Source organism: Mastigoproctus giganteus, chromosome 1, assembly GCF_048544385.1.
Source record: "Mastigoproctus giganteus isolate SK-2022 chromosome 1, ASM4854438v1, whole genome shotgun sequence".
Lineage (NCBI taxonomy): Eukaryota > Metazoa > Arthropoda > Arachnida > Uropygi > Thelyphonidae > Mastigoproctus > Mastigoproctus giganteus.
In genome coordinates, this window is record NC_143575.1 from 258,609,465 (window position 1) to 258,621,164 (window position 11,700).

The window sequence follows — 11,700 nt, forward strand, 5'->3', positions numbered from 1 at the left end:
GTGGATGAATGTGGCTGTCGACGTGTCTCGCATTTTTTTTTCAGCCAACCGGAGAGCGACAGTGGCACAAATCACCGCCAACTTCAACGAGAGAGGTGCCAGACCCGTCTCCACCAAGACCGCCGACTTACCAGAGTCTCATTGTTAACACCACGACACAGGACTCTACACCTCAACTGGGCAAAAGACCATCGGCACTGGACCTCGGATGATTGGAGATGGGTCTCCTGCTCCGATGAGTCCCTTTTCCAGCAGTCATTTCGAGCGGACGGGAGGGTGCGCATCTGGCAGAAATCGCACGAAGCCATGCACCCGCCATGTCAACAAGGAACTGTTCAGGCAGGTAGAAGGTCGGTAATGGTCTGGGGCGTGTTCAACTGGCACATGTTGGGACATCTGGTACGTCTAGACGCATCTCTGAACGGTCCAGGTTACGTGTCCATCCTTGTAGACCATCTGCATCCCTTCGCGGTCATCGTGCACGCACAGAACAATGGACACTTCCAGCAGGACAATGAGCCTCCCAGCAGAGCTGCGGTCAATAGAACATGGATAGAAGAGCATTCCGCAGATTTTACAACCATGGAATGACCTCCCCGTTCACCGGACATGAACCCTGTGGAGCATCTTTGAGATGCTGTAGAAAGGTCCGTTCGAGCTTTGGATCCTCCACCAAGGAATGCGACGGAATTATGGACAGCGGTGCAGCAAGCATGGAAGGAAATACCTGTGGAACGATTTATGAACTAGTGTACTCAATGCCTCCCCGTGTGACTGCCTTATCCGGGCGAAAGGTGAGCCTACCCGTTACTGGGTAGGTATCCCACAATTTCTGTCCACTCAGGGTATAAGAAGCCGCGAATCTGATATTCCTATTAGCAGAAAAGTGGCTATGTAATTTTCTTTTTTAAAATGGAAATCCAAGGATACTTTCATTAATAGACGGATTAAACTCTGCAAAAATCAGATCTTCCTGAAATCACATGTGTGTATATCTCAGAGATTCAAAAATATTTGTGATATGAAGAAAAAACAGACCGTAGGATCGTGTTACGATGGAAGCCTTGAAGCTTTCGGGGGAAACAAAATGAACAGTAGTAATGGAATCTTTTCATGTACATAGGCGGCGACAAAATGAAAACAGTATTGTTTTGACACGGCCCTGCCGGTATGCTGTATCCACTTCAATTTATACATATAAAATGTTTGTATATTTAAGTTCCACCACAGTTAACTCACACTATTATTGGGAGCACTGTAATATGCATGTTCTCTTTTAATAAGAAATTAAATAAAGGCATCATTATCGATCGACCATCAAGTAACAAATAATGAATATATTCTTCCAATACTTCTGGCTGTTGCCTGTGTACATATTGTATATAAAGTTAACCTTATAGAAGGTTAACTTTATATACAATATACTTTCTCGATAAGGCCTTTGAAGTCCGAGTTGGCCTGTTCACGAAACCTGCGCTTCCAGACAGGAAATTCATTTTGTCTCATAGACGTGGAGATTGTCCTATCCGGGTAAATCTATTAAACTTTAAGTAAATATATATATAATGATTTCGTAGCTGATAGCAGGATACATCTTCTATCGTGACAAGAGAATATAGATGGCGTTCACGTCATTATTCATTTCGTTTTGCGTAATCTTCTGTCTGGAACAGAAGAGATCCATAAGTGATTTTTGTTCACTCAGACACGTTTATGAAAAGGTACAGACACCAGTTTCCTGGCTCTTCAGGATGCTATCTAGTCGCGTAGCCTCAATCCTTTGTGCAGGTAATGTGCTTCTTTATATTTATTTTTTGGTATTTAGTAGTATAGTGTATTATAAAGAAAAACAACATATCTAGAACCATATTGCTTGCACAGTACAGGTGAATCTAATTATTCTTTTCGATTTTAGAATACTTTTCATTCCAGTAAGGATCAATTAGCCATATTTTAAAGAGAATTTTATATTTCTCTAAGGCCTACTATTCGATCATAAATGGGATAAATGGTTCGAAAGATAATATGTTGCAATATATCATAGTTACTCTCCTCACTACAACGTTTTGGGATCATTTATGCGTAAAATAGCTAAAACCAAAGATTATTTTCGAAAATTGTCTCATCAGTTATGATGCCTGCCTTATTGTTTTTAATGCATATTCTCCTCTTTCCGGTAGATATTTGTTAATACTTTTATTTATTAGAAATATATACATAACTTATTATTAAAATTCGTTTATATAAACACTTGTGCGACACCCAGGAACAGCCTTGGGCTAGGAAGGGTAATTTATACAAATTTAGGTGAGAAGCCACGTGATGTAGCTTTTGGTTAATCACACCTTATTTTGACACATTTCATGATGCTAACACACTACACATTACCTTATTTATTAGGGTCGTACTTCACTGTGTACTGATTTAAGATGGATAGTAGATCTATTTGTTGTGTCATTAGTTAATATCCACTGTTTTTAACACATGCCAGCCAGGAAAGCCGATGGTGTCCTATTAATGATTTTTCGATTATTCCCGAAGAGATAGGGAGGACATAATCCCATTGTATAAAGCAATTGTAAGACTGCATTTGGAATACTGTGTCCAAGTATGGAGACCTCATCTGAAAAAATACATTGAGCATATTGAAAGGGTCCAAAGACGAGCAACTCGAGTGGTGAAATCGGCAAAAGGACGACCATACAATTATACAGTGGCGTAGCTACCATGTATGCAGGCAAGGCAATTTCCTTCGGACCCGGGTCCTTTAGGGGCCCAGCGTCTTTGGCTGTCTCCTTTTTTTGCAATTTTCATTAATTAAGTAGGGGCCCGAACATGTTTTTTGCCTCCGGGCACGAAAAACGGTAGCTACGCTATTACGATAAAAGACTTCGATTATGTGGGCTACAGAGCTTGTCAACCAGGAACCTTAGATGTGGACCTGATTGAGGTTTAAAGACTCTGAGGGGGAAGTAGTAAAATGAATGAAGGCGAAATTTCCTCTGTTATAAAGAATTTCAGAATTCGGGGACATAACTTCAAATCACAGAAGAAGTGGACTCTTCTGTGATTTGAATCTCAGAAGAATTGAATCTCTTTTGTAGATTTTAGACTAGATTGTAGGAAGTTTTCTAATAGCCAGTGAGTCGTTGATTATTGGAACAAGTTGCCTCAGAAGGTAGTTGAGACTGACAGTTTGAATGAATTCAAAGGTCAACTGAAAAGTTATCTACGTAAGGACGAGATAAAAGCACATAACGTTTTGCAAGGTTTATGCGCATCAGCAATGTAGGCCATATTGCGCTGTAATTGCGCGTGTTCCTGGTCGGTTTTCTGGAAGAAAAACCCGCGCTTCCGGGAGAAAAATCCATGCTAAGCTAACCTCGCCTGAGACCGACTAACACAGCCACGTTGTGAAAAAGACCCATAAATATTCCTCGCGTCATTGACGGGTTTCGGACTCAAGTCTCTTCTACACGGAGTTAGGTGGTGGGGGGACTGCGATTTTACTTTGTTACTCACGAGGGCTATGCATAATTTGTTTCCTTATCTATTTTTTACATTTTTTGTTTGTTAATGTAGCAGAAGCCTGTAGCCTCCTTGCACTAAACTATTATATTAGGGTCACCTAGAAAGTCACTTCAACTACCCATATATGTATTGTGTCTGTCTGGAATATCATGTGTTCTCCGATCGATTTGCCTGCTTTGTTGGACGAAAAACTTCAGTTTTTTTGGGTCAAAAACCTTGCTATCTATGGCTGAGCCCGACTAACTCAGCCACAGAGTGAAAAAAGCCCATAAAAGTTGTTCGCGTCATCGACGAGATTCGAACTCTTGCCTTTTCCATCGGGTGTCGGGAGAACGGTGGCGACACCACTGTGCTACCGTGCAGACGCTTCCTTGCACTATTTGGCTAATACTAATAACATTAATTGATGAAAAGTTCTTATTTATGTCACATATTTGTGCGCTAAGCGCCAAAGAAACTAACGGTATGAGGCAGTAGCATATTGTATCTGTAATAGCGTGAATTCTTTGGTTGATTTGTTTGTTTGTTTGTTTGCTGAAAGAAAAGGTTGAGTTTCCGGGAGAAAAAACTACATAATCATCATGCATCATTTCTATTTCCAGTATGCTGGATACTCTTTAATTTTTAACTATAGAACAATTAGAGCTACACTTTAAGTTAAAAGCACCACTATATCTGCATTACATCGTAGAAGATTTGTTTATCCCAAAAAAATGAATGCCTTATAGCTCAATGGAGTAGTTTGAAGTTATTAGTCTATTATTCCTGCTAATCTTTCTTGATAGATTCTTTTATGGACTCTTTTGTAGTCTGAAAAGTCTTGGAGCGCTTGTAGGGGTTTCATTTCCACTGGTGCCATTTGATTCTTTGTTCATTATGCAAGTTGTGGTCCTGGTTCTGTTTGACTTTTCCGTGTTCCTTAAATTTGTGGTAGGATGTATGAGTCGCACATAATTTATCTTATCTACTCCTTAATTGCACAGTTTTTGAGTTCATCTTACATTTCAATTGTTTGCTGAAAGGAGTTGCTTTGGTCGTCTCGCTTACTGAGCCTGCTACAATGAAGTTAATGAAGTCTGTCTAGATGTTTCACAGTCGGACAGGTCTTTACATCCAAGTTTTGATATTTGGCTCTTTTAGTCTTTCAGCAATAAGTTGGGCCAAAGTGTAACATCCATTGCGATTATTAATTGTTTCTACCTAATGATGTTATGTTCAAGTGAAGCGATTTACAACTTAGTTCAATAGCTACTGTCCAATCCCAAAGGTTTAAGACCATATTTGCGATACACTGGAAATGGCTAAAACGATAATATAATGCGTTGTAAGAACCATTGCCGTTTCGCCTGCAGTTTTGGACTGTGCTTCGCCAAAAAAAAGTGTCGTGCAAGGGTGAGATCTCGTTCACCATCACATTGAAGTCAAGATTCTGTGGAATCGTATAACATAAACAGTAGGGTCATTGATAATTCTCTTATTGGTTATAGATACTTGTGCTAATTTAGCAGGTCTCAAGTGGAGACCAGTTGCCTCCAGATAGTTACCAAGTTCTAGTATTGTGTTTACTCACTTAGAAGTTTTTGAATTTTTAAAGTTCTTAGTTCACTTGGCCAGCAGCATAAATCAAATCTCTAACTATAAGTTTACTTAAATATTTAATACATTTGAATAATAAGCCATTGAATGATTGCTGTTGAAATCCTGCTCTTTTTTGATAGGAAACCTGCTCTTCATTGCTGAATTGCTCTCAATCAGTATAGCAGCCAGGAAATATGCCCCCGGTGTTTTGGGATATGTCCATAGGAAACCTATTTTTATGTATAGCTATGCCCAGGAGAATGTTTAAACAAATAAGGTGTGCGGTGTCTCTTAACGAGGGAACCGTCTGATTCTATCTGATCCAAATGGCTAGGAAATTTTGGCAGGGATTATTGGTTTCACCAATCCCAAACGGAAAGAGAGGTCTTTAAGAATAGTTCGTCCTTTCAAGGTTGCAATGAATAACAAATATTTAGATCACTAATTTTTTAAAAAAATTCCTCCTGCTCATATAACATTTGAGCTCATTTGGTTTTCATATAACCTTTGGGTTATATGAAAACCAAAGTACATACAAAAGTTTCGTAATTCATAGGTACACTATATGGTCAAAAGTATCCGAACACACGTTAAATTTTCCCTTTCTCTATTTTATTTATATTGTGAGCTCTTTTGACCCTATGTGGGCGTCTGGAGTATAAACAGAAAATTATTTATTTTTGTGGGAATGAATTAAGAAATTAATATAACATGAAATACCAAGTTATTTTATTGAAAATGTTACAATTACATCGAAAATATCTCAATACAAACACTTAAGCAATTTCACAATATTTCGAGAAGCCACTATTTCTTATCAGCAGGCCTGTTGGAGAAGCTCTTGGATGAAAGAGGCTTCAGTTACCGGATCTGTAGTTCCTGTCGTCCTTGGTACGAGTTACAGTAGTTCAAGTCTGGTCTCTTCAAGAGCTTCTCCAAAGGCCTGACGGCATCACCAAATGCTTCTTGAGGGTTTTCAACGTACGAGTAATTTAACTAGTAATTGTAATATTTTCAATAAAGCAACTTAGGCTTTTAGGTGAATATCAGTGCTACTTAATTAATACATTCCCATAAAATGAACAATCACTTAGCGCTCCTTTTCGAATTATTTTTTTTATTTTATTTTAGGAAAAAGAACACTATCGGCATCTACCTCAGAAATAGGTACAAAAGCAACTGCGTTTTCCTAGAAGTAAGCAGATCAACGGCATCCACTAGATGCCATCGATCGAAGAGGAGAATACTTATTTACTTATTTTTTTAGGGTTGCCCGTAATTAAATACATTAACCCGTATTTGTGTCTGTAAATTGCGTATGTTCTATGGTTGATTTGCCTGTTTTGCTGGACGAAAAAACCCTAGTTACTGGGGAGAAAAACCTTGCTATCTACGCCTGAGACCAACTAACTCAGCCACGGAGTGAAAAAAGCCCATTAAAGTTCCTCGCGTCATCGACGGGATTCGAACCCAGGCCTTTTCCACCCGGTGTGGGGAGGACAGTGACGATACCACTGTGCTACCGCGCAGACAGAAGAGGAGAATAGTAGATAGGGCGAGGAGTTGGATGGGGCTTGTGTACTTCCAACAGGGAGTCATCAAAGGATGCCATTGCAGCAAAATAGCCGATGGCCGAAATATGGGATATTTCTTAAAATGTGTAACTTCTTTAACTAGTGCGCACAAGTGTAATTACATGTAATCTACCTCATTTCAGGTTTCGAGTGAAATTAATATCTTCTCAGTCCCCTTTTCAGGAGACAATTAAATATGGAAATTGTGCATGGCAAAGTCTGCGTAAAAAGAGAGGATGCTTCAACACCATTGCATGTTAATAGTCTTGTCTAGGTTCAAGACCTTGCGTACCACAAGGTAAACTGTCCTCCAAAAGAATATCCGGACACATTAGTTTCACGCTAATGTCATTGCCACTCGCTATAATAGTACATCAGTTTCCCTTTGGCTGCTAAAACATTCTGCCCATCTGGGTTGGCATTCCACCAAAGAATAACAGATTGCAGCAGGCTATAGAAAGCTTACGTTGTTCTATCGACCTAGGATGTGTTAGTCTGGCCTTCACCCGACGTTCCAGCTTCTCCCATAGGATTCAAATCGGGCTCTTTGCCGGCCAATCCAACTTTTGTACATGCATGTCCATGAACCATTCCCGAACAGCACCAGCGGTATGGCATGGGGTTTTATCCTCTGGAATCAAACATGACTGTGTACCAAAGAACTGCCACATCGTAGGGCATAAAATTGTTCGATATAAGATAGGTGTTGGCGTTCACGTTGAAACAGCCCATACTATAACCTCACCTCTTCCGAACCTCATTATTTACACAATGCACCACAGCAGCAAACATTCTCGACACCCACGCATGTGATCGGAATAGGGTGAAGCGAGATTAGTCACTACATAGAACTGATTTCCACAACTCTGCAGACTGATTACGGCATTTGTTATACCATGCAAGGTGAGACCATATTGCAGTTTATGATGTGTGGCTTCTACACCGCATTTCTATGAAAACCGAAGTGGTGGAGCTCAGTATGTAGTGTGTTCATCTAGACCTCAATCCCTGTTGACGCCTTAAACTCTTAGTTGATATTTTGCAGGGATTTCTGACGAGATTGTCGTACTACGCTTCCGAGTATCTTCCGGTACGTGGAGTGAGCTTCTATGGTCTTCCTGTGCTTGCTAAACAGTAGTAATACGATTACGTTTCAATTTCACGATACCGTCATCGATGTTTGACTTCGGGGCCGTAAGCCATCAGCAATCAAACAATTGAGAGTCCAGCAATGCGACATACCACAATAACCTCTCTCTCCAAATCAGTCAACTCGTCTCTACGTGCCATGATGAGAACAGCTAACTTGTGAGGCTGAGTCACTTGCTTCTCCAAGAGGGTCCAATGGACGATGAAACGAGGGGTGTTTGTATATTTTTGAGTTTAGTGTATGTGTCCACTAATACTATCCTTTCGATGAGAAACCAAAACTGATTGTCGAGCCTCAAGTAACTGCCGAGTATGATTGAAATCATTCATGGTTGTTTTAGAAAAACAATCATAGTGGATTTCAACCATGCTGCCAATTGAAATTCATGAGAGGGGGAAAGTGGATTACTTGCCTCCTCTGATGAAGCTCTCAGCATACGAAACTGTATAACAGAGGTCCTGAACGATTGTGACTTATGCCCTCCAAAATCTACGCCGTTTATTAGCTAATAAATAAATAAATTTTCTGTTTATACTCCGGGACGACCAAACGGTCAGAGGAGTTTACAAGATACACAGAATACAAGAAACAGCACCGTATTCAGCAGTCACGGGCTTGAACCCCGGTCATTCAAGGCACGAATACTTATGCACCCGCGCGCCTGACCACTAGGCTACGGCGGCCTTTGTGCACTATGAAAACTAAAACTAATATTAAATAAAATATTTGGCGCCGATGATGAGCCCTAGCCTAGTGGCCAGGCGCGCGGGTCATAAGTACACGTGCCTTGAGTGACCGGGGTTTAAGCCCGTGACTACTGAATACGGTGCTGTTTCTTGTATTCTATCTATCTTGTGAACTCTGACCGTTTGGTCGTCCCGGAGTATAATCAGAAAAAATATGTTTATTTTATATGTTCCATCTGTTTACAGAAACGCCACAAAGGGATTTTCATTTCGTATAAAAAAATTTTAGTACTGTATTAGTTATTTTAATATTAGCTTATTTTCGTATTCCATTGATCCATAGTATACATTTACTATTCATTTACTATTATTATATTATGTATGATTTACTATTCCATGTACACAGTGATTGCAATATAACTCTATGCCCATTTGCTTTTACAGAGCGTGTTCTTTATGCCAGGCACAGAGAAACACCAGCACGCAGTGTTTCTGTTAACGCACCCCTGGTGGGAGGAGAACCAATCACTGTGGAAGTGGCAGTGGTAAGCGTCCAATTAAATATTTTTTCTTGTTGTGATCGTAAATAAGAAAGTTGATAAGTCAAAGTACTGTAGATTGAAAGAGAGATTTCATGTTATTAATAATTAAGTAAACATTACAGATTTGTGTATATATAAACAGGATGAGCATAATTTAAGTACCGTATATCGACGGTCTGTAGCTGGAACGGTTAACGTGAATTTTACTATCAGAGATAAGGAGATGTTTATACCATTGTATAAGGTTTGGAGGCCTCATTTTAGGAAGGATATAGAGCTGCTGGAACGAGTACAGTAAGGGCCATGAAATTGGTGAGGGAAACAAAGATGTACTCTTACCTAGAAATGCTTTAGTTCTGCAAATTGCAGCGTCTGGTCTCTCTGATGCGCCCCAAAACCCTACAACAATTACAAACATGTCGATCATCGAACACGTTTGGGATATGATGGGACGTTTGCTGACCTCCGGCTCTAAGCCTCACACCACTCTTGCATAACTTGCAGCCCAATTTACTTCAGCAAGCAGGCAAACAGAACACAGACATACGCAATTTATAGATATAACATACACAGCACAATATGGCCTAAATTATTGATGCGCCTAAAACCCTATAACAACAGTATCAGGCTTAATCATTTTTTGTCTGCACTAATATTTGTAATTGGCCTTTGTAAAAGGAGTGCATGTGTTGATGCTTAAAGCATACACCACTTTTGAATGGGGAAATTTCAATGACGAGAAGTGAAATTAAATTTTGTTTTTAAATAGATTAAAGGGAGTCCATGACGCTTATCTATTATGGTCCACGAGCTTTTTTTTTTTTTTTAATTAAAAACTAAGTTTATTACTTTTTTTGTCAGTTTCCTATAAATTCCAAAAAGTCCAACCCCAAATTCAACTGACTTTTATTTAGCCTGCATTTCGTTTATTCCGTTGGCCAAACCACTTCTCAAAAATTTCAAGAAAATTACTTTATTTTATAGACGTTCAAGACAACACCAACGCCCTTGTGGGTAATGCAGTTGGTAGGATCGCCGTTCTACCACACCGGGTGGAAAAGACCTAAGTTGGAATCCCGTCGATGACGGGAGGAATTTTTATGGGTCTTGTTCACAACGTCGCTAAGTTAGTCGGTCTCAGGAGAGGGTAGTATGTTTTTTCTCCCGGAAACTCGGGGTTTTCGTCCAGCAAAACAGAAAATCGACCTCAGAACACATGCAATTTGCAGACAATATACACGGAGCAACGTGGCCTTAGTTGCCGATGCTCCTAAAAATCTAATAACAACAATGTTCGCCAGTACTCTATTCCGCGTTAGTAGCACAGTGATTATAATTACTCTCCTCCCCACATTGGGTGAAAAAGGCCCGAATTCAAATACCGTCAATGACGCGAGGAACTTTTATGAGCTTTTTCATTAGTTGATCTCCTGCGAGGAAAGCATGGTTTTTTTTCCCTCCTCCTGGAAAAGCCGGTGTTTCTTCCAGCAACACAGGCAGATCGACCAGAGAACACATGCAATTTATGGACATAATATACACGGCAGATTAGATCGTTCTTGGGTGGCCTTCATATGTTAGTTTACTTTACTTTATTTGTATATGTATATGCTTGTATATTAAAGATCGTTAAAACTTTCAGTACTCTAGCACAGTCATGCAAAGCCCTAATTTACTATTGGTTCTTTCGTGTTTGGAAAAGCCATAAAAATACAAATACTGAAAACATAACTGGTTTATCTTTGTGTTCTGCAACCCTGAATCTTCAAAATTTATTATCTTACAGCAACTACAAGAGACTATGTTCGGGTCCAGGAATGAAGCATGCAAACAAGAATGGGCAAAGGGGTCGTTCAGATTTCATGATACGCAGTCTATATTTGCCTATGGTTTAATAGCAACCAAGGTAAGCGTAGATTAGTTAATGGCATGCTTTTTCCTGATTTGGAGGGTCAGTTGTGCAATAAAATTATACAGTTTATAAGATCTCTTACTTTTGGCGATATAATATAGTCCTGTTTTGCACACTTGCAGTTTCACTGTTCAATATCTATGTTTTCTCCTACGTCAAGTTTTAAGATTAAAAAATAGTGAAAATTCTTTGAGTAAACAAGGAATATAATTTTCTAAACTTTAATTACCTCTTAACTGTAGTCACGTTTATCCCAGTGTGGGAAGGATGGTGATAATACCAACTATGCCACCCACGAGGGGGACAGTGATAGAGAACTTGCTATGTAATAGATCATGTCTTTGCCAGTATCCATTTTGAGCAGCACAATGGGCCCAACTCTATGCAAGGCAGAAGAAAAGAGCCCACAGAGTGTATCCCAACTTCATAGGAAATGGTAAGACACTAGGAATGTCGTCAGTGGAACAATGACAATGGGCAAAGATTTGCTGGTGAATGAATCACGCTACTTTTTGGGCCATGCGGATAATAGGATACTAAGTGGATCGATTTTGTAGGCTGAGACTCTACACAGGCCATTGACAGTAGTGTTATGGTCTGGAGGACGAAACTTTGTTAATAATTCCGGGAATATTGGCAATACTTACTGAGAGCTGGTTGTTCGAATAAAGTTGCAAAGTGTTCAAGAGTACAGTATAGTGCGATGGTAAGGTACCAGAAAAGGGCA

The 11,700-nt window shown here is 39.7% G+C and overlaps 1 protein-coding gene across 1 annotated transcript in view; it reads left to right on the forward strand.

The window, feature by feature from the left end:
* LOC150091824 (inactive ubiquitin carboxyl-terminal hydrolase MINDY-4B-like) overlaps window positions 1-11,700 on the forward strand; it is a 38,547-nt gene that overhangs the window by 11,936 nt on the left and 14,911 nt on the right. The window contains exons 2-3 of the mRNA XM_090385849.1: window positions 8,964-9,064; window positions 10,848-10,967. Coding sequence (XP_090241975.1) covers window positions 10,863-10,967 — 105 coding nt within the window. The 5' untranslated portion in view covers window positions 8,964-9,064; window positions 10,848-10,862. The remainder of the gene's footprint in view (window positions 1-8,963; window positions 9,065-10,847; window positions 10,968-11,700) is intronic.